Raw genomic sequence first — 24,215 nt, 5'->3', positions numbered from 1 at the left:
CAAAAATATTGAATAATATTATTATTAAGGGGAGTCTGGGAACATGTACAAAACCTAATATTTGGTTAGTTTTATACTTGTATAAAGTGAGCAAGTTTTGACGTCGCCAACCCAAGGAAACCTAAACACATAAACAGAAAGCGGGTCACTAACACCAGTGCTTCACTGGAGGTTCACCGAATACAAACCTGAATACAACTTACATCCACAACTTATATAACGTATTCTGTCTCCAACTTTCTATCTTCTTGTTCCATAAGTGAATAAAGCAATTTATGCAATAATAAGAGGTCAGTGATACTTATAGCTTTCTGCTCTCTCGCATGGTGGGTATTCAATATATCAACTGGGATAAATAGTACTGGCAGACTCCAATTGTGGAGATAGGTCAGATTAGCTCAATCTTATACTTACATATAATGCACTGTGGCACACTGTTTCAGGATACATTACTGAATAGCCATTCGAAGCGAAATATTGGCTGAATTTTCAGTTCTCAAAACCAAAGGTTTGCAGACACACTGTAGTGTTCATCAATAATTCAGCAGTGATCAGATTAGTCAACCCAGGCCAAGGATCCAGGGATTTGATAGCTTGATAACTTAGTAACACAAATCAGCAGCCGTGTATTTAAACACTCAACAATAAAAGGTGATTATTCTAATGCAATTGTGGCCAATCCAGTGGGGGCTCATACTGTAAACCAGTCTTCCATCCACTGATTCCATCTATATTTTCTACTGCCTTGGGAAAGCAACCAACATAATCAAAGACCCCTCCCACCCCGGTTATACTCTGATCCACCACCGGACAAAAGATACAAAGGTTTGAATACACACACAAATAAATTCAAGAACAGCCTCTTCCCCACTGTTATCAGACTTTTGAATGGACCTCTCAAATGTTAATTCTGATCTCTCTCTCCCTCTCTGCACCTTCTCCACAGTAATAACATTGTATTTTGCACTCTGTTCTGCTACCCTGGTGCACTTTGTATGGTACGATCTGCCTGTAAAGCATGTAAAACAACACTTTTCACTGTATCTCAGTACAAGTGACATCAACAAATCAATCAACAGTAAACATTAACCTCATCAAAAAAATTCTGAAGTAGTAAACTGACTATTCAAATGAGTATTTAATAGAAGCGATTTTAAAAAGTACCAAGAATCAAAGCTTAACAATATTGCCAATCTTTGCTTTTTTGGTCAAGCAAAGCACGGGAGAGAAAAAGAATAAGACCCAATTCATTTTCACGAGGGGAGAGGGTGATGACTGGGACCAAGCTAAGGATTGAGATTTAGACTAATGCTGACTTTGCATTGCTTCTGTTGGAGGTCACTCCAACATGTCCTTGCCAAAAATTCACAGGAAATGTGCGGGTTGAAAGTGAGTTGACGTTTAGACTGGGTTTCCTCCTCTCACAGGTTGCTTTCCTTCTCTTCTTCTTTCATGCCCTCCCCTTCTTTCTCTCTCTCACTCTTCCCACTCTCTGAACCCGTTTAGAAACTAAACCCTGGGATTCTGTGCTCCAAAGAACTTCTTTAAGAACAACAAATTTTTCAAGGGAAATGAAGCACGATGAACAGCAAAACTGCTTTTGAAAATTTTTGAAAATGCATTCCAACTCCTTTTGTGCGTGAAGGCAGCGCTGCAGGTCTCCAAGATGGTAGTTTACTGGGAACACTTCAACATGTACCATAGACCAGATAACTGCTGGGCGAGTACCCAGAAACCACCAATCCTTACAAGTTCAATGGGGTATGGTCAGTGGCTCCCTGCTTCCTTATCTGCCTCCCCACCTTCCTGTACCCTTCATCTCCCACATTCAGTGGTAGTGACCTGGAGTGGTTGCCCCAGCCAGCCAGGAGGAGCTGCTTGAGTTGGCCTAGTCCTTGCACCCCTGCTCAGCCCTGGTTGCCACAGCCACCCACTATACCCCCGACAAGAAGCTGACCTTCAGGCAGACCTACTAGTACATTATCAGAGATTTCCCCTTTTACAAGAATAAGGCAAGCTAACACATTTACACCTGCCACCACGTGTCCCCAGTGACTGCTTTGTGGAGTTCAGGGGAGGATGAAGCAAATGAGCAGTCTCCTCCTAAGTCCCAGATCTCACTTTCTTCCTCCTGTCCCAGTCACCAGCGATACCTGATGAAAATCTCTGGTTTCCAGAGCCAGCCTGCAGACTCACTGCCAGGGCTCGAGGCCTCCAGCTGGTCATGCATACTTGAATCACAGAATGGTTCTCTTCTTCAATTTGTTGCTGATCGGCACACAAGCAAACCTGCAACAGGCAGGCCAGGAAGAACCCCTGATTGAACAAGCAGTTTCTTGAAAGATTCATGTTTGTGCTGTGATTCAAGGCTGGATGAAATGCTCTGGTGTGTTCTCTGTGGACCACAGGTTGGGTGCCACAATTCTAATTAAATGTTATTTTCCTCTTCACTGATGTTGTCTGACCCACTGAATGTTTCCAAGCATTTTCTGTTCCGACTCATGATATTTTGTTCTTGAGCCATTAAAATAGCCTTACATACAATTCGGGGGCAACCTAAGGGTATACTGTACATGATAAAACCAGTAACCGTAGAACTAGTACCTCAATACACTGGCATGGTATTAACAAACACCATGCTATTTAAACATTAAAAGGTGTTTATTTTAAAATGAAGAACAATGAATTCATACTTACATGGAATCAAAACAGAAATGCTGAAATAATCAGTAAATGCATTTCTCTTACAACAAAGTATTCACACACTATGCATCCAGATTTGGATCTGCTCTGGAATCACAAGCAGCTCACTACAGCCCTGTTTGTTAGCTGCGCTTCATTAAACACTCCCATTTTCAAGTTAAATAAATGGCTTTTCCTTTTCTTAAAAAACTTTATTAACATAGACCCAGATGGGAGGCACTTAAAAGCAATGACAGGACCTGATTGCAGATTTTTACCCTAATTCTCAGTACTCCCAACTTCCAGTGTGGGATTTACTTTAATCTAGCTGGCCCAATTACAAGAGTAGAATCCGCCTAGATCCCAAAAACTTTAGAGTTAAGCCACCTTGTCTATGAAACATGGTTCACAGATCCCACAGGAGCTGCAAACCATAATTTGAACTCAAAATCTTTTGAAAGACAAGTTCAAAAGGTCTTACCCACGCCCACTCATGCCAACTCCATGCCAACTCAAGCATTCCACCCACCCCCATAGCCCCTTTCAGCCTCATGCCACACCTGCCTATCCCCAATTCCCCCTCATACCTTTCATTGCCAACTCATGGCTCTTACATATATATTCATCCAATCTACACAATGTACAACAATATTAGGATGTGCCGAACTGCCTAGATATATGATTCACCTGTTCGTAATTCTCTGGAAATGAAGTGGTATCACAAAGCAAGTCTGGTTGAGAGTCTAAATTCACAAAAGGATTAATTCTGCAGAGTCCTGTTGAACAGCTGATGAGAATTGTTACAGATGCTTGACTTACTCTATAAGTAGTTAGAACATTCAGGGTAATTTCTACTCAGACAGGTGCAGTGAGTCAAGAAATTTTCAGGCCAACGTACTTATGAGAAAGCACTATTCCAATAACATTCTTCTCATAAAAGCCTTTGAAATGTTCTCTGTCATGTTTTTCATTATCTTCAGTAAACTTAAAAAAATCTCTTCTTGGTATTAAGTTTGCTGACCTCTGACTTACAATATTTGATTTCAATTTCAATTTTCATTCACATCTCTTTTAACATGGGCCTTGAATAATTAATCATCTTTTACCTTTCATAATGCGAACACTTTATTCCTTACCTATGTTGGATAACCTCGAGATCTTCAAGTTTTTCTGGTATCTCCATGCTGTTCAGCCACTGTTCCTTTTCATCAATCCATAATTCACATGCATCTGCTTCACTGAACATTTTGTACTGTGACAGCGCATCCTGGAGGGCTTGTTTACGAAGCCGTGCCAGTTCTGCTAACTCCTTGTAACGCTCCTCAATATCAGTCAATCTCCCTTCTACTTCTGGTGACTTGTAATACTCATCCGGCAGACTTCGCCCCTGTTCATGTAGTGCATCAATGATTTGTCTGTAGCTCGCAATCTCCTCACCAACATCTTTGTGTTTCTTCACTAGGGCTTGAGTGGAGTATTCATCATGACCAACATCATTACTGGAGACAATCCTCAGAATATCTAACATCCACACATCAATATCATCACCATCAGCTTTAAACTGGTGAACATTAGCAGCTTCTTCCAATCGCTTTTTCTGAACTGCAGATAGTTGTTCAAGGTGGGCCCACTGCTCCTGGATGTCTTTAATCCTCTCCTTAATCTTTTCTGATCCAAAGTGCTCCTCTGATACCATTGCTTCACCTTCTTTTATCGTTTGTTGAAGAGGTCCACGCCGTCCACTCATTTCATCCTCAAATGCCTTGTGCTTACTGAGAAGACGAATTACACTGGTTAGATCTTTGCCATAGTCAGCTGATGAAAGTATCTGCTCTTTCTCCCGGATCCAGCCTTCTTCCTCTGCCATCTCCCAGAAGAACTTCCAGAGGCGTCGGGACTCTTCCAAACGAGCCCTTCGCTCAGCTGCCAGCTGACAAAGCTCTTGGTAACAGAATTCCAGGTGGGTCACACGATCACGAATAACCTGTGGGTCACATGGTTTGTAACCTGAAGAGGGAGGAGAAGAAAATGCCTCTTTCAACATGTTCATAAACTTACTAACAAAACCCATTTCAATTGAGTTTAGTAGTACAGCAACAGTATAGAATCCTGTATGCCAACTGGAACTCCTACCATTTCTAAAACATATATTTAGAGTCATAGAATTATAGAGATGTACAGCACGGAAACAGATCCTTTGATCCAACTTGTCCATGCTGACCAGATATTCCAGCAGTTGGCCTATATCCCTCTAAAACTTTCTTATTCATATACCCATCCAGATGTTGTAATTGTACCAGCCTCCTCCACTTCCTCTGGCAGCTCTTCCATACATGCACCACCCTCTGCACAAAAGCATTGTCCCTTAGGTCATTTTTAAATCTTTCCCCTCTATGTCCTCTGGCAGTGGACTCGCCAAACTCAGGGAAAAGACCTTGCTTATTTACCCTTTCCACGCCCTTCAAGATTTTATAAAATACTATAAGACCACTCCTCAGCCTCTGATGCTCCAGGGAAAACAGCCCCAGGCTAATCAGCCTTTCCCTATACCTCAAATCCTCCTATCCTAGCAATAGCCTTGTAAATCTTTTCTGAACCCTTTCAAGTTTCCCAATAGCAGAGAGACCAGAATTGCGCACAATATTCTAAAATATTCCTACCTAATGTCCTGCACAGCTGTAACATGACCTCCCAACTCCTACACTCCATCCTCTGACCTATAAAGGAAAGCATACCTATCGTATTTTCTATTATCCTATCTATCTGTGACTCTGCTTTCAAGGAACTACGAACCTGCACTGCAAGATCTCGCTGTTCAGCAACACTCACCAGGACCTTACCATTAAGTGTATAAGTCCTGCTGATTTGCCTTTCCAAAATGCAGCACCTCACATTTATCTCAATTAAACTTCATCTGCCACTCCTCAGCCTATTGGCCCATCTGATCAAGATTCCATTGTACTCTGAGGTAACTTTCTTCGCTGTCCACTACACCTTCAATTTTCATGAAGTTTCTGTACATTTATCCCCAATAGTTATGCATGGAAGTCAGATTGAACATGATAAATGACCTATGCACAGAGTTACACCAATGTCATTCTAAAGTGGCTACAAAATGACATATTAAAATAGCGGTGAAATAGAACTGTAGCTCCAGTTTCCTATTTGTGTGAACATGATTTACAAGATTCTAAATTTAACAATTTGTAATTTTCTAGCATTTTACAACCTTTTTCCTTGTTGCCATCATGGTTGCGAGCATTTAAGAAAGTCAGAGTTTAACTCCATTGTTAGTATTGCTCAATGGCACACCATGTGTCTTTCTCAGCAGGAATGACGGAAGCACAATTAAGAAACTGAAACATTTCATGATTCTCATTTCCGCTGTCTCCTGCAATGAAACCAAATGCATTCCTGTTCTACACCGATTGTTCAGTACAGAATCAAAAGCATTGATTGATGTGGACATTGGTGAGACAGTTGGGAGAACCATGTGAGATCAGCAATGGGTGGCTTCCTTCCATTGTGAGCAAAAAAATCCCATTTTTCACCCAAGTGTTGAATGAGATTTTCACTAGTGACTAGCAAGAGTCCTTTATAGTGTAATAATGAAGATTCTATATCACTTCATTGCTGTTTGTGCAAATCCCATTCTTCCACCTAGTGGAAAGAAACTAGATGTTGACAATTTCTGACATGAAAATTAGGAGATTATGATCATTGGGGCACCATAGGGTCGAGTGCATTGGTAATGAAGCAGGTTTGGGAGGACAGTATGAGAAACCTCACTAGGGTTTACAGTGTGTAACCCTCTCTGTATCTTTCCAAACAAGGCACTTAATAGATTTCTAGTAAGGTTCAATCCTCATTGTCAATATAGCATATTATACACTGAGCCACAACTCTGGCATCCAAAGTATTACATAAGAGCCAAGACAGAAAGAGAGAAAGCTTAAAACATACCTTCACCTTCAGAAGCAAATTTCTGAGCAGAAGCATTGACAACTTTCACTCTGTCAGCCTGGATAGCAATATCAGCTTCCACCAGTGCATGTTTCTGCAGGAGATCCTCTACGCCAAGTAAATGTTTCCCATAATCTTGTGACAGCAAAAGAACCTGCAACAATTTCAACAACTTCCATTAAGTATTAGGCCAAATATACTGAAATCAACAAAAAGGATTTATAAAGCATTAACAAGTTATTTAGAGTGGAAATTTCAAATCACTATTTTGTATATAGGCTGTTAAAAAAATTGCTTTGGGTACATTTGTTAGTTATAGCTTATGTAAATGGAATAAATTCCACAGTACACCTCTATAATATTGGAAAAGTTGATTTCTCTACCTTCATTTCATCCATCCAGTCCATGATATACAGCATTTCCTGAAAAATCTTTTGCAAGTTGAGATTCATCTCTAAACGATGACGACGAGCTCGGAGTAATTCCAGTAGGTATTCCCACAGTCTGTAGACATTCTCTTTCCGTGCGGTGATGCGTTTGATGTCATGGTAATTCTCTGCTTCGAGCTCCTTGGCCACAGCCACTACTGCCTGCACTCGCTCTTCATAAGCAGCAATGTCTGTCTCAATAGCTTCATGCTTCTTAGTGGCAGCTTCCACAGCTGGGAGATCAAAACCAAAATTGTCCTGTGGCACAAGAGTTAGAAGTCATATTAGATGATGGCATTTTAAAATATTCAGAAAGACAGACATCTGTAAGTACAGCCAAATGGATGGATTAATGAAATATACATGATTTTCAGAAGCCTACCAAAAAAGATGAAAAAGTATTAAAAAACTACAGCTTTAAATAGTTGCATCACAATAGTAGCACAACATATTTTTAAGTTCTCATTATAGGAAAGTATGTGGTTGAACACAAGATTTTCTTAATTTTACTCACCTGCCTCAAAATTATTAATTTTCTTGCCACAATTCATCAAACAGTTTTACGTTAACATATAATTGCCCTCCTCAAAAGCCTCTGCTAATGACAATATGTAATTGACGAATGCAACAATCTCATTCATCGCCATGACCTGGACTGATTTAGCCAGAAAGTTTGCAACATGGGGAGGACAACTAAGTTTCAGGATCAGGAATTTATTACGGCTTGTGGGACTATAACATTAGTTCTGACAATGACTTCATCAAAATTTCCAAAGTACTTATTTTGATGGAGAGGAGTGAAGGAAATCTCAAAAGAGCTTAAGACAGCCATCATCTCATGCTGTAAAAAAAAAATTGGTTACAAGAGCAGAACACGCGAAGATAGCTTTGAAGAGAATGACTCCATCATCCACGATCATTGACATTGAGGAAAGCTCTTGATGCCTTGCAAGATGACATCATCAGCAAGGCAGAGAGAAGAACTTATCAAACAGCAAAGGCAGATTTACAAAGAACAACTAGGAAAATCAAGAACCAATGGTGGCTTCAGAAACCTAAGGAGCTGCAATTCCTTACCAACAAGCATGACATCTGGGACTTCTTCAGTGCTACCAAGGCAATATATGGATCCAATACCCTTGGCCTTAAATTGGTGTGCAGCAGGAAAGAACCTTTTTAAAAGATATAGAGACATCAGCCTTCGATGGAGAAAACATGTAGGTGGGACTAGACTGGGTTGGGATATCTGGTTGGCATGGACAGGTTGGACCGAAGGGTCTGTTTCCATGCTGTACATCTCTATGACTCTATAACTCCTACACTGCAGAAAAATTGTAGAAGAGGACATCTTTGAGGAAATCCTCCAACTCTCCACCAAAGATGATCTTGGAATATCATCTAACGTGGCAGAGGTTGAAGTTACATACAAAGTTTGGAAAAGCTGCACAAATGGGATAGGATTCCAGAGGTAATTTTCAAACTTGGAGGAGCAGAATTTACCTTTCATCTCCTTCAACTGTTAATGTAAATCTGGGACAATGAAGAAATCCCTGATCTCAGGAATGCTGCTATCGCCACCATCTTCAAGGAAGGAGTCAAATCAACTCTGGGTATTACTGAGAGTTCTTCTAGGAGAAAGTGAGGACTGCAGATGCTGGAGATCAGAGCTGAAAATGTGTTGCTGGAAAAGCGCAGCAGGTCAGGCAGCATCTAAGGAGCAGGAGAATCAACGTTTCGGGCATGAGCCCTTCTGCAGGAATGAGGAAAGTGTGCCAAGCAGGCTAAGATAAAAGGTAGGGAGGAGGGACTTGGCGGAGGGGCGTTGGAAATGCGATAGGTGGAAGGAGGTTAAGGTGAGGTGATAAGGTGAGGGCGATAGGCCGGAGTGGGGGAGAGGGCGGAGAGGTCAGGAAGAAGATTGCAGGTTAGGAAGGTGGTGCTGAGTTTGAGGGTTGGGACTGAGACAAGGTAGGGGGAGGGTAAATGAGGAAACTGGAGAAATCTGAGTTCATCCCTTGTGGTTGGAGGATTCCCAGGCGGAAGATGAGGCGCTCTTCCTCCAGCCATCGTGTTGCTATGGTTTGGCGATGGAGGAGTCCAACGACCTGCATGTCCTTGGTGGAGAGGAAGGGGGGAGTTGAAGTGTTGAGCCACGGGTTGGTTGGTCCGGGTGTCCCAGAGGAGTTCTCCACTGCATCTCCTCCACTTCTCGTTCCTCCGCTCTTGAGCCCCGCCCCTCCAATCGCCACCAGGACAGAACCCCACTGGTCCTCACCTACCACCCCACCAACCTCCATATACATCGTATCATCCGTTGTCATTTCCGCCACCTCCAAACGGACCCCACCACCAGGGATATATTTCCCTCCCCTCCTCTATCAGTGTTCCGAAAAGACCATTCCCTCCGTGACTCCCTTGTCAGGTCCACACCCCCCACAAACCCAACCTCCACTGCCGGCACCTTCCCCTGCAACCGCAAGAAATGCAAAACTTGCACCCACACCTCCCACCTTACTTCCCTCCAAGGCCCCAAGGGATCCTTCTATATCCACCACAAATTCACCTGCACCTCCACACACATAATTTACTGCATCCGCTGCACCCGATGTGGCCTCCTCTATATTGGGGAGACAGGCCGCCTACTTGCGGAATGTTTCAGAGAACTCCTCTGGAACACCCGGACCATCCAACCCAACCACCCCGTGGCTCAACACTTCAACTCCCCCTCCCACTCCACCAGGGACATGCAGGTCCTTGGACTTCTCCATCACCAAACCATAGCAACACGACGACTGGAGGAAGAGCGCCTCATCTGCCACCTAGGAACCCTCCAACCACAAGGGATGAACTCAGATTTCTCCAGTTTCCTCATTTACCCTCCCCCATCTTGTCTCAGTCCCAAACTTCAAACTCAGCACCACCTTCCTAACCTGCAATCTTCTTCCTGACCTCTCTCGCCCCCACCCCCACTCTGGCCTATCATCACCTTATCACCCTCACCTTAACCTCCTTCCACCTATCGCATTTCCAACACCCTTCCCCCAAGTCCCTCCTCCCTACCTTTTATCTTAGCCTGCTTGGCACACTTTCCTCATTCCTGAAGAAGGGCTCATGCCCAAAACGTCGATTCTCCTGCCAATACATAGAGTTCTGCCTACTCTCCATCGCTGGGAAAATCATTTCCTGAATCCTCACTGGGCACCTTCTCCATTCTCTGAAGAAATCTGTTAGGGAGTCAGCCCATATGAACTGTGGAAATATACAAGGCCTTCATTTATCTGATCAAGGTTTTTGAGTTAGTCAATTGGGAAGTGTTATGGAAGACCATGGTGTCCACAGAAATTCATCAACATTCTCCATCTCTTCTAGAACAAGAAGTTGGTGACAGCCCTCTCTGACAATATTATGAAAGAATCCTTTGAGGTCAAGCAGACATTTGTTATTGCCCCAATCTTTTTTCCATCTTCATCGCCACCATCCTTTATCTGGTCAAGAATAAGCATTCCAGTGGTTTGGACATTGTCTAAAAGAGAGACGGAAAGGTTTTCTACCTCAATAGGTTGAAGTCCAAAGGAAAAAAGAACACCAACCTTGCTTGCGAAACTTCAGTATTCAAATGACAATGTCATCTATACTTTTGTGGAAGAGAATCTTCAAGCCTCACTATCATCTTTGCGTAAGTATACCAAACAACTGGCCTCAGTCTCAATCTGAAGACGACTCAAGTCCTTTACCAGGGCAGGTTCTGGTCAATCCCACCATTTAGATCAACAGAAAAATCCTCCAAACATGGAACATTTTCCCTATCTGGGGTGCCACCTCTCATCTACTGCTGATTTTGACATGGAGGTCCAATCCACAAGCACCACCTTAGAATTTTTACGGATGAGACCCTTTGACAACCAAAACATTTGTACAGATATCAAGACCCTTGTTTTTAAGGCAACTGCCTTTATGACTCTGAAACTTGGAACTATGTATAGATGCCACCTCAAGGCCTGGGAGAAGTACCACCAAAGCGGTTTGAGACAGATTCTTTATATTAGCACCCTTGAAGGAGTCAACAACACCAGCAATGAGAATATGATTATCTGAAACCAACTTCCATTGGATCAGCCACATGCTGAGCATGCCTGAATTTTGACTACCTTGGCAAATCTTCTTTGCCTAGCTCAAGGAAGGCACTCAAATGAAAAGATGACCAGGGAAGCATTTCAAACAGTCTCTGAAGGCTAACCTCAAGAAATGTAACAAATATCAAAGCATGGGAGACTCCTGTCCAGAAGAATCTGATTTGGAGGAATCTCCTATATGAAGGGATACAATTCTTTGAGAACACCCTTCGACAAAAGAAAGTATGGAGAAGGAACCAGAGAAAGGAATGCTCATAATTAAGGCCAGAGCCCAGTTCCACTTCCCAGAAACACCCACCAAATGTGTGGTCAGGGATATGTTTCTAGGATCAGGCTCATCAGCCACACAAGAACCCTTAGAATGCATGATCAGTGACAGGGAATTTCTGAGGTGGACAATAGTTATTAGGGAATGATTGCCGATGACTTTAAAGTAGTGCATAAGTTCTGGAAGAGAGGCACTGAAAAATAAATCCATGATCATAGGTCTCCTTATTTTTGTGTACCACCATATAACTGATGCTTATATAGAGATGACCTGGAAAAGTTGTTTTGTGTTATGTTCTGAACTTGGACAGCAAAAAGACTTCTGGAGCTGCAAGAATCACCTGAAATTGTTTATTTTATGATCGTTGATTGTGGTATTTATTCCGACTTGAACATTATCAATGATAATATATTACCAGTTGTATTTGACTTCTATTAAACATAGATAATGATTTTTATTTTAATATAAGTGAGCTCTTTGTACCTGGATTATCTCAAGTCCAACCAGCTGTTTATGAAACATTAAATGAATAAGAACGATAGCATCAGCCTTCACCTTCACTCATTTAATACTGTAGTTTCAAATTCTGAGTTATAAAAGCATTCTAAAACCTTGATAAAATGAATTGATTTAAAACTATATTATTTTTGCTGTATATTGAAATCAGATAAAACATCACCTGAGAGACAAGGCGCTGGTTTTCACTTAGCCAGGTTTCCCTCATAGCAGCTTTACGATCAAATCGACGTGCAAGTTGTTCCAGCTTTTCTTGTCTGATCAACTCAGTCCTTAATGCCAGTTCTCGTTCATGTTCAGCTTTTTCCAGTCTTTCCCAGGCCTGTAAGATTGGTATTCAGTAATGTCAACCTTTAATTAATTAATTACTCACTGAACTGCATTAAAAATGAAATGAATAATAGCTAATGTTCCTGGCAAAATTAAGGTTACCTATAGGAGATGAAAGTGGCTGAAGATGGAAAAAAATACAAGTAAAGTTTTGTTATTTGTGATCCAGTCATATGGAGACAGACTGAGCAGCAATACACAGGTGCCATAAGAAGCTCATAATCTGATCCCAAAACGAAGGACAAAACATGGTTAAATTGCCCCCAAAGCTCCATAAAAATTTGCAAACACTAATGGTCCTCTGCAAAACGTAAGAATCTTGAAATCTTTTTGGGTCGAGAAAAAAAGGCCAAAATTTCAGACCTCTGTGGGATAACAATCAACTGCAGACTCCAAGCAATTTAAAAGATGTGAAAACATTCAAGTAAAATTCTTAATGAAGGAATTCAAACGCACAAATGAAAACTTTGCTGTCAACTCTTGTAAAATGGAGCTTAATTTAGATAAATGCGAGAAGCTGCATTTTGGGGAAAGCAAATCTTAACAGGACTTATACACTTAATGGTAAGTGTTGTTGAACAAAGAGACCTTGGAGTGCAGGTTCATAGCTCCTTGAAAGTAGAGTCGCAGTTAGATACGATAGTGAAGACAACATTTGGTATACATTCTTTCATTGGTCAGAGTATTGAGTACAGGACTTGGGAGGTCATGCTGCGGCTGTACAGAACATTGGTTAGGCCACTGTTGGAACATTGCGTTCAGAAGGATGTTGTGAAACTTGAAAGGGTTCAGAAAAGATTTACAAGGATGTTGCCAGGGTTGGAGGATTTCAGCTACAGGGAAAGGTTGAATAGACTGGGGCTGTTTTCTCTGGAGCGTCGGAAGCTGAGGGCTGACCTTATAGAGGTTTATAAGATCACAAGGGGCATGGATAGGATAAATAGACAAAGTCTCTTCACTGGAGTGGGGTGGTCCAGAACTAGAGGGCATAGGTTTAGGGTGAGAGGCGAAATATATAAGAGAGACCTAAGGGGCAAGTTTTTCACGCAGAGAGTGGTACGTGAATGGAATGAGCTGCCAGAGGAAGTAGTGGAGGCTGGTACAATTGCAACATTTAAAAGGCATCTGAATGAGTATATGAATAGGAAGGGTTTGAAAGGATATTGGCCAGGTGCTGGCAGATGGGACTAGATTGGGTTGGGATATCTGGTCGGCATGGATGAGTTGGACCGAAGGGTCTGTTTCCGTGCTGTACATCTCTATGACTCTAATATGTATTGTGTTATTTTGATATCTCTTATTTCAATCAAAAATAAGAAACCATAGCATTACAGTTAAAGCAAGAACTGTCATCCTATATTTATATTTGATCAGCAGATGCACTACTAGGTTGAGCTGGAATGTAGGCATTTTTTATAGTAAGGCAGGGTTTTGGTGATGGTGGTGGCTTGGGCAAGTTAATCAATCTGCAAAGGGAAAATGTGATGCATATTGAAACATTTCGCACAAGTCTTCTTTCGTTGAAGATCTTCTGAGGTTGCACATAGTGAGTAAGGAAGGGCTTTTATGAAAGAGATTAAAGATTACTTTTGCACCCATGTTTAATAGAAATAAAGAACACTCTCCCTAGAAAAGATTATGGATGTTGAGTCAACATATTTTCGATTTTCAGAGGTATGTTCGGTAACAGGTTATCAAGCAATACGGTAGGTAAATGACGGTGAGGTACTGAATGACAGAATGACTCAGATCCTGAATGGCCTACTCCTGTTCATGGATGTTCAGCCAGATTGCACCAGACATAATTATTCAGTATTGAGGGTGACCCTGGGACTAGTGGAATCAGAGCTTTCATATCACGGAAAGAGGCCCTTCAATCCATTGTGACCATGCCAGTCAGCATACATCCATATTTTCTAGTCTTATTTTCCAGCATTTGGCCCCTACCCTTGTATGCTTTGGCATTTCAAATGTTCAGCTTAACAGTCCTTAAATTGTCTTGAGGATTTCTGCCTCAACAATACCTTTAGGCAAAGAGTTCCAGATATCCACAACCTCGGGATGAATTTTCATTTTTTTTCCCCCCTCGATCCTTAATCTCCTGTTCTTTACCTTAAAACTGCAACCCCCCAACGTTCCCACCCCCAGTTATTAACTCCTCTATTATGGGACAATTTTCTCCCTATCTACCATGCCAAGGCCTATCTGAATTTTGTATACCTCAATTAGAATTCCCCCTCAGCCTTCCCTGTTCCAAGAAAAATAACCCCAACCTATCATAGCTGAATTGGTCCAGCCCATGCAACATACCGTTTCTCTTCTGTACCTTCTCTAATGCAATCACATTTTTCAGAACTGCACAGTACTCTAACTGTTGTCTAACTGATGTTATATACAAGTCCCCATCATAACCACCTTGTTCTTCTGTTCAATGCCTTGATGAATAAAGGTAAAATCCCATAAGCCTTTTTAACCACCTTATCTACCTATCCTCCTGCCTTTAAGGATCTATGGTTATTCATCTCAAGGTCCATCTGATCCTCTGTACTTCCTCTGGTCGTACTATTGAACATGTACTCCCTCATCTTGTTAGTCCTTCCAAAATGCATCACCTCTTATTTTTCAGGATTAAATGCAATTTGCCATTATTCTGCCCAACCCAACTATATCGCCCTGTAGTCTAAACTTTCCCCCTTGCACTTTACCGATTTTTGTGTCATCTGTGAACTTACTAATTAAATTCTTATATTTATGTCTTGATCATTAAAGTACATTACAAGATGCAAGGGACCCAGCACAGAACCCTGTGGTGCGGCAATGGATACAAGCTTCCAGTCACAAAAACAACCTTCAACCAACAGCCTCCGCTTCCTGCCACCAGATCAATCTTGGATCTAGTTTACCCTGGGTCCCTTGGGGTCTTAGCTTCACAATCAGTCTGCCGTGCAAAACTTGGTCAAAAGGATTAATGAAGTACATATAAACTACATTAGTTGCACCAGCTTCATTAACACACCAAGTCACCTCCTTAAAACATTCAAATTTGTTGGATTTCGTTTCCCCCTTACAAAGCCAGGCTGACTATCCTTGATTAGTTCTTTCCTCTCCAAGTGGAGAATAATTCCGTCCCTCAAAACATTTTTCAAAAACTTCCTTACACAGCTGTTAGGGATAAACCAGGAAACTACAGGCCAGTGACTTTAACATCCTTCTTGAATATGGCACCATATTATCTGTACTCTGGTCAACTGGTATCCACTCCAACGATCAGAGAGGATTTGAAAACGAATGGCAGAGGCCCTGAAATCTGATTCCTCAACTCCCATGCAGCCTGGGAGAGACCTCATCTGGGCTTGGGAATTTAACTGCATTCCAGCCCACTAAGATTGCTAACAATTTGCGCTCTCAGTGATAACTCATTTAAGTACATCACAGTTTGTAACCCTGATTTCTATATCTACAATGTCCTTTGTTACCATGATAATAGATACAATGTGCTCAGTTAAAACCTTAGTTATGTTTTCTTCTTCTAAATACAGATGCCACATTGGCCTCTGATGGACACTACTCTTTCCCTGGTTATTCACTCTCCCCTAATACACTTCTAGAATTAATTTCTTAACCCACAACCACATTTACCACTTGCCCGGCTTTGTTCTCCAAACCTATGTCCAGCTCTCTTGGAGGATTTTCTTTTGCTAAAGAACAAAAAACAGTAACAAACTGTAACAGGCCCTTCAGCGCACCAAAACTACACTGAAACATGATGCCTTTCTAAACTAAAAAACTTTTGCCTCGATACAGTTATAGAGTCACAGAGATGTACAGCATGGAAACAGACCCTTCAGTCCCACCCGTCCATGCCGACTAGATATCCCAACCCAATCTAGTCCCACCTGCCAGCACCCGGCCCATATCCCTCCAAACCCTTCCTATTCATATACCCACCCAAATGCCTCTTAAATGTTGCAATTGTACCAGCCTCCACCACTTCCTCTGGCAGCTTATTCCATACACGTACCACCCTCTGCGTGAAAAAGTTGCCCCTTAGGTCTCTTTTATATCTTTCCCCTCTCACCCTAAACCTATGCCCTCTCGTTGTGAACTCCTCCACCCCAGGGAAAAGACTTTGCCTATATATCCTATCCATGCCCCTCATACTTTTGTAAAGCTCTATAAGGTCACCCCTCAGCCTCCGACGCTCCAGGGAAAACAGCCCCTGCCTGTTCAGCTTCTTCTCCCTGTAGTTGAAATCCTCCAACCCTGGCAACATCCTTGTAAATCTTTTCTGAACCCTTTCAAGTTTCACAACATCTTTCCAATAGGAAGATCAGGATTGCACGCAATATTCCAACAGTGGCCTAACCAATGTCCTGTACAGCAGCAACAGGACCTCTAAACTCCTGTACTCAATACTCTAACCAATAAAGGAAAGCATACCAAACGCCTTCTTCACTATCCTATCTACCTGCGACTCCACTTTCAAGGAGTTATGAACCTGCACTCCAAGGTCTTTTTGTTCAGCAACACTCCCTAGGACCTTAACCATTAAGTGTATAAGTCCTGCTAAGATTTGCTTTCCCAAAATGCAGCACCTCGCATTTATCTGAATTAAACTCCATCTGCCACTTCTCAGCCCATTGGCCCATCTCGTCCAGATCCTGTTGTAATCTGAGGTAACCCTCTTCGCTGTCCACTACACCTCCAATTTTGGTGTCATCTGCAAACCTACTAACTGTACCTCTTATGCTCGCATCCAAATCATTTATATTCATGACAAAAAGTAGAGGGCCCAGCACCGATCCTTGTGGCACTCCACTGATCACAGGTTTCCAGTCTGAAAAACAACCCTCCACCACCACCCTCTGTCTTCTACCTTTGAGCTAGTTCTGTATCCAAATGGTTAGTTCTCCCTGTATTTCATGAGATCTAACCTTGCTGATCAGTCTCCCATGGGGAACCTTGTCGAACGCCTTACTGAAGTCCATATAGATCACACCTATCACTCTGCCCTCATCAATCCTCTTTGTTATTTCTTCAAAAAACTCAATCAAGTTTGTGAGACATGATTTCCCACGCACAAAACCATGTTGACTATCCCTAATCGGTCCTTGTCTTTCCAAATACATGTCCATCCTGTCCCTCAGGATTTCCTCCAACAACTTGCCCACCACTGAGGTCAGGCGCACTGGTCTATAGTTCCCTGGCTTGTCTTTACTGCCCTTCTTAAACAGTGGCACGTTTGCCAACCTCCAGTCTTCCGGCACCTCACCTGTGACTATCGATGATACAAATATCTCAGCAAGAGGCCCAAATCCCACTATTCCCTGCCTATTCATATATCTGTCAAAATGCCTCTTAAACATTGCTATTACACCCACTTCCACCACCTCCTCTTAAATGCTGGCTTAAGAAGCTCTCCTGAACACATTTTAAGAATTCTGTCCTCCTCTAAGCCTTTCACACTTTGTCTATTCAAGTTAATATTGAGGAAGTTTAAATCTCCTACTATTATCACCCTATTTATTTTACACGTGAGATATGCCTACATATCTGTCTGTTAGTCAACACCCTCAACTCATCTGCCTCACTCGCAAGACTCTTTGCATTAAAATAAATGCCATCCTTGAGCCTTAATTGGATTGTATTTGCACTGTCTTCTAGACTGACTTGATTTTTCTTCTATATTTTTCTGTGCATAACCTCCTATTGTACTTCACTCGTATCTCAGACCACTGCCAGAAACCCCCAGTAACAGCACTAGCAAACCGAGAATCAAGGACATTGACTTGGTTCTGGTTCTGGTGCAACTGTCGGGCTTGTACAGGTCATACCTTCCCCAGAAATTAGAAAGGTCCCAAGTATGGAGAAATTTGCTTATGAAGAGAGGTTGAGTAGGTTGGATCTGTACTCATTGAAGCTTTGAAAAATGTGAGGTGACTTTACTGAAACAAATGGATTCACGGGGGATTTGAAAGGGTAGATGCAGAGAGGTTCATTCCCCTTTTGGGAGAATCTTGGACCAGGGACATGATCTCTGAGCAAGGTGTTGACCATTTAAGATAGGGATGAGGAGGAAATTCTTCTTGCAGAGGATAGTGAATCTGTGGAATTCCTAACTATAGATGGTTACTGTGGAGGTTGGGCTGTATATTCATGGCTGACACAGACAAATCTTTCATCAGTAAAGGAGTCTCGGGTTTGGAGAATAAAAAACAGGAAAGTGAAGTTGAGGATTATTAGATCAGCCATGATCTCACTGAATGGCAGGGCAATCTCAATGAGCCAAACGACCTATTTCTGCTTCTATGTCTTATGACATTGAGACCCAGTATCTGATAGTACAAAGGAACCTCAATTATCTGATCGACATGGGCAGGAAGTATTTTGTTTAGATAATCAAATGCCGGATAACACAGTTTAGCCAAGCATTGGGACCTTGCGATCTTGTGAGGAAATTCCAAAATTCGAATAATTGACATTCGGATAATTGAGGCTCCTCTGCACGGAGATAGCTCACGGCTTTAACAGCATCTTAAGGGAGTGGTGGGAAATCAAAATGCACTGGGATGAGAGACAACACACATGACAATACAACAGAGCCATTATTTGAAAAGAAAAATCACAAGTATTAGAAGAAATGCTACTCTCCAATGCTGTATCACCCCGGTCATGGATTAAACATTTATTTACCATCTATTCCTGATCTTTCCTTATGTTCATCTAAATTTTGCCCTTACTGGATACTTCTCATCACAGGATATCATTTGAAAATGGGATGAGGCAATACATGTTAAATGGCTCAATTTCAAAGTTAAAAATCACACAACACCAGGTTATAGTCCAAAAGGTTTAATTGGAAGCACACTAGCTTTCGGAGCAACGCTCCTTCATCAGGTGATTGCGTGATTCAATTTCAAAGATGGTGTCAGAAGAGGGGCACCTCGGGTGCTCATGCACAAATTTTTAAAGCTAATGTGACAGTTTAAGAAAGCAGATCATGGGAATCCTAGGCTTTATAAATTGAGGGATAGAGTGAAAAAGCCAGAAGTTTATGATAACACTAGTTCTGTCCTCGCCGTAGTATTAAGTTCAGTTCTCAACAGCTATATTTTAGGAACGATGTGGACGTGCCGGTATTGGACTTGGGTGGACAAAGTCAAAAATCACACAACACCACGTCATAGTCCAACAAGCTTTCCTCAGGCAGCTCGTGAGACAGAATGCATTGGACACAATAAGTAAAAGATCAAAGGATCATATAACTTATGCAAATGTAATGGACAAACCTAGATGGCTATTACGTTTTTGATCTGTTAGAATGGGGTGCAGGTTTTGATTAATATGTAAATCTCAGAATTTCTTCAAAGTCACTGCCCAAGATAACTCAGGTTTTATCAGAATAAAGGTGCATAAGTTGTATGACCCTTTGATCTTGTACTGACATATTCTGTGTCCGATTTATTCGAAGTAAAAGGTCAAAGGATCATTCAACTTATGTGAATGTACTAAACAAACCTAGATGGCTATTAAATCTTTAATCAATTAAAATGGAGGTCTGACAGATACAAACAGACTTGAAACATGGCCTCACACCTAACATTCATTGTCTGACCAGAGGTGTCACCTTCATTCAGACAAAACTTGAAGTTATCTTAGGGCAGTGACTTAAAAGAAATTCTGGGATTTACATATCATTCAATCAAAGCCTGCACCCCCATTCAAATGGATTAATGACTTAATAGCCATCTAGGTTTGTTCAATATTGTCGCATGCGTTGTATGACCCTTTGATCATTTACTTATAAATTCTGTGTCCGATGCATTCTCTCTCACTAGCTGCCTGAGGAAGGAGCCAGGGCTCTGAAAGCTTGCCTTTCAAATAAATTTGTTGGACTATAGTCATGTGATTTTATACTTGAGGGAGGATGTGAAGGTTTAGGAAAGGGTGCAGTGTGATTTACTGGAATTTTTCCAAAGATGAGGGAATAGTTAGGTAAATACTCTGGACATACTGGACTTGTTTTTCTTAGAACAGTGGTGTCAAAAAGAGATTTGGTAAAGGTGTTTAAAATTATGCAAGCTAAAGAAAATCTAATTCCAAGGCTGAAAGGACACAGACCTTTCCGGTATTTTCTAAAAGAACCAGAACCAACATAATGAAAAACTTTTCAAACAAGCAATTGGGACTGGAACGCATTGTGTGTTTCATGAAGCGTTCAGATTCAACAACAGTTTTCAAAAGGACTTACGATAAACATGCGAAGGAGAGAACATTGCTTAAATGTATCAGAAGAGTGGAAAGTGGAACGAATTAGATTGCTCTCTGAAAAAGCCATGCAGGCTTGATGGCTAAATTACTTATCTTTGCGCAGTTCTACTCTAATGATTTGAAGCTTATGTGCTCAGCTGAATTCTTGTCTTGGGCAAAACCCAGAAACCAGGGTGCAATAAATGTTAGTTCGACTCCAAGGATGTAGCTGCCTGTACAAACTACAACAGGCTTCTGACAAGGTTAAATATATTTCCTTCCAGAAGAAAATGAAATTTTTGTAATTACCTTGTTGATATCGGAGATGAGTTTGCCTTCTCTTGGCATATATACTTTCTGATTGTTTGCTCTCATTTTGCTTTGAATAGTGAAAAGCAATACTTCTAGATTTCCTTTCTCTGTAAACCTATATCAGAAGGAAACAAAATAGCAGATAAGTTATTTTAGATATTACACAAGAATAATGCAAATTGTATTATTTTCGTATTTCTGTTGCAAAACTCAATGGGTGATGCACAAGTTTAGTTGTGATAGAATTAATTGGAAGTTCCAGAAAATTACACTTGGCATATATGAAATGAACTTACATCCTTCCTGATAACAGCAAGGAAGAGGAGCTTTGGCAAATTGAGCTTTGAAAAATCAGAATTGCCTGTTTGAACTATGAAAAGCCTGCTCTCGATCAAATAATATTCAGCTTTGATAGAATAGGAGCATGTAACATTTGTTCTGAAGAAGGGTCACTGGACTCAAAACATTAACTCTGCTTTCTCTCCACAGATGCTGCCAGACCTGCTGAATTTCTCCAGCAATTTATGTTTTTGTTAGAGTATGTCCTGACCACTCAAAACACATGACGCTCAGTCACAAGAGTTTTCAAGATGCTTGACAATATTGAGTAAAAGAACAGTCTGCTTGAATGCCAGCCCTTCCGCTGACTTAATATTCATTCCCTTCTCTCATCAACAAACTAAAACTACAGCATATATTATCAGTAGGAATGCCATTTTACGTACCTCTCAGCCCCTTGTGGTAGTGAAAAGCACAACAGCAAAATGGAAACATCATCATTTCCCAATGAAATACTAACCTGACTTAGACCTAAAATTTCATTTTTTAATTGTTGCTTGATAAAATTTTGAAATTCTCCATTGATGATAGCAAACACCTACAGGAAACATGCTTCCAGTATCTTCACAGACCAATTAAGGTAAAAAATCAAGTCTCAGTGTCACCCATCTCCATAAACGTAAAAAAAATTAAATCATTCTAAAGAGCTACCTAACCATCATCTAAGCTTTTCTTATTGAAATTTTAATGTAGTTTACCACTATCTGTGCACTATGACAAATTTGTAATGTTAACTATACTGAGTCAGATAGCAATGAGAAATGTTCAGTAGTCAGCTCTTATTTATGTTTTCCCAAGTGACTGATGAAGCTAGTTTAAGTAGCAAGTTAGTAACTGTTTAATAATCTTACTTTGATGGTTTTTCTACAGTGCGATATGTGTTAAAAGCTTGTAGCTGCTGCTGAACGCCAACCAGTGAATTGGCAAATTTACGATTGTTCAGGATGATGATAGTCTGTTCGATCCACTCCAGCAGGTCAGATGCCAATGATTCATATTTTTCTATCATTTTTTCAGTTTCAATTGCATAATCAAGTACCTGTCACATGTGAAAATAGAACAAGTTTAAAGTAACAAAACTCAAGAAATGTCAAATTTGCAAAAAAAAATTCAATAATAATTTTAAGAAATAACTTCTGGGATTGTTTAATGTGTTAATCATATTAGAATGGATGCCTTGGAATGGGTTAAGTGATGGTAACACGATCAAGGAGGTTAGATGACTCAAGCATTTTAAGCTCAGCAACCAATAGACTAAATAACAACTTTGTTACCTTTGAAGATGGACTGAGGGCATGCCGCTAAGTTTGCAGTTGACAAAGATAGATGGATGGGCAGGCAGTATACACGAAGCAGAGTGGCTGCAGAAGGACTTGTCAGACTAGGAAAGCGGGCAAAAAAAGTGGCAGATGGAATACAATATGAGAAAGTGTGAGGTTATGCACTTTGGTAGGTAGAATAAAGACTATTTTCTAAATGGGGAAAATTTTCAGAAATCTGAAGTAAAGGGACTTAGGAATTTTAGTTCAGGCTTCTCTTAAGGTTAGCATGTAGGTTCAGTTGGCAGTTAGGAAGGCAAATGCTATATTAGTATCCATTTCAAGAGGGCTAGAATACAAGAGTAGAGATGTGCTGTTGAAGCTGTACAAGACTTTGGTCAGACTGTATTTGGGCCCTATATCTAAGGACAAATCTACTAGTTAGTAGGGGTCTAGAGGTTTAGGGATCTAGGGGTTTACATGAATGATCCCAGGGATGAAGGGCTTGTTATGTGAGGAACGGTTGAGGACTCTACATCAGTACTTGATAGAGTATGGAAAGGCGTGGGATGGGAGATCTCATTGAAACTTAGAATATTGAGAGGACTGAACAGAATGAACATGGAGAAAATGTGTCCACTAGGGGGAGAGACAAGAACCCAGGGCACAGCCTCAGAGTGAAGACTAAGTCCTTTGGAACTGAAAGGAAGAGGAATTTTTTCAGCCAGAGAGTAGTAAACCTGGCTGGAGTGGTATCTTTCTAAAACTAAGGCAAGTAACTGTATGCGTGGACTCTACACATTAGCAGACACAAAGCAGAAAAAAGGTCAGACCAATAGTAATGGAATTTAAATACTTAAGATGGGATGATTACACTTCAATACGATTCAATTTCACATGTTATCACGACTGCTATAAATATATCTCACCACTGAAAAACATTATACTGTTCTCAATCTTACTGGACATTCTCCTCAAAATTAATACACAGTAGTTTCCAAAAAATTTTGAAATACCTTTCCAATGCGCTTTCCTTCCACAGCCAGGGCCTTCATCTTTGAGAAGTAGTGGTAGTATGTCACCACATAGGTAATAATTGACTTTTCATCAGGATGATCAACACTGACATCTGGTGAATAAATGGTGAGTATTATCTAGCTGCATAGTAGTGGCCAAACAGCTTGTATAAATTGTAAATAAAGGGGAACTACCAGTTTTAAGGATCATTATATGACAGTGACCATGAAGGTCATTGATGGTAATGTGCTTTTTAAAGATAACAAGGGAGAGGAAACAAATAATATTGGTAATATTTCAGAGCTACTTTTGAATCCAAACTCAAGTTATACCTACTATAACATCAATTTGGAAAAATGGTGTCAGCAATGGAGTGGAGGAGAGTTCGGGCAATAAAAGGATGATTGTTTATGAGTGGGGAATTAACATTACAGAATCCAAATAACATTCTTCAAATGCTGTCAAGCAGTAAATTATACATGAACATGAACAAAGTATCATGCTAACACTTAAAAATGAAACATTAAAAAATTAACCTTCAGGGTCCAACAGTTTGGTAAGCCCAAGGTGCTGCTCTGCTAGGTTGAAAGCATTCTGGAGATTGTAGTGAGCATTAGACTTCTTAAGCTTGTCAAAATCAATCAAGTCCGGCCTGACCAAATGATAATAGAGTGAGAAAATATAGACCACATACATACTGCAAAATAAATGCAAACAA

General features: G+C 40.9%; 1 protein-coding gene across 3 annotated transcripts in view; it reads right to left on the bottom strand.

Annotated features, from left to right (window-relative positions):
- sptbn1 (spectrin, beta, non-erythrocytic 1) overlaps positions 1-24,215 on the bottom strand; it is a 292,639-nt gene that overhangs the window by 58,221 nt on the left and 210,203 nt on the right. For all 3 annotated transcript variants that reach the window (XM_043695961.2, XM_043695960.2, XM_043695962.2), the window contains 8 exons: positions 24,034-24,149; positions 23,497-23,609; positions 22,073-22,260; positions 20,880-20,997; positions 12,154-12,312; positions 7,029-7,331; positions 6,646-6,799; positions 3,819-4,689 (listed from right to left, as the gene is read on the bottom strand). In XM_043695961.2, the coding sequence (XP_043551896.1) occupies positions 3,819-4,689; positions 6,646-6,799; positions 7,029-7,331; positions 12,154-12,312; positions 20,880-20,997; positions 22,073-22,260; positions 23,497-23,609; positions 24,034-24,149 (2,022 nt within the window). The remainder of the gene's footprint in view (positions 1-3,818; positions 4,690-6,645; positions 6,800-7,028; positions 7,332-12,153; positions 12,313-20,879; positions 20,998-22,072; positions 22,261-23,496; positions 23,610-24,033; positions 24,150-24,215) is intronic.

The sequence above is a fragment of the Chiloscyllium plagiosum genome, unplaced genomic scaffold (assembly GCF_037043375.1).
Source record: "Chiloscyllium plagiosum isolate Xiang-an unplaced genomic scaffold, Cpla_swu_hap1 HiC_scaffold_10, whole genome shotgun sequence".
NCBI lineage: Eukaryota > Metazoa > Chordata > Chondrichthyes > Orectolobiformes > Hemiscylliidae > Chiloscyllium > Chiloscyllium plagiosum.
Note: the sequence above shows the minus strand (reverse complement) of the source record. Positions and strands in the feature narration are given on the sequence as shown.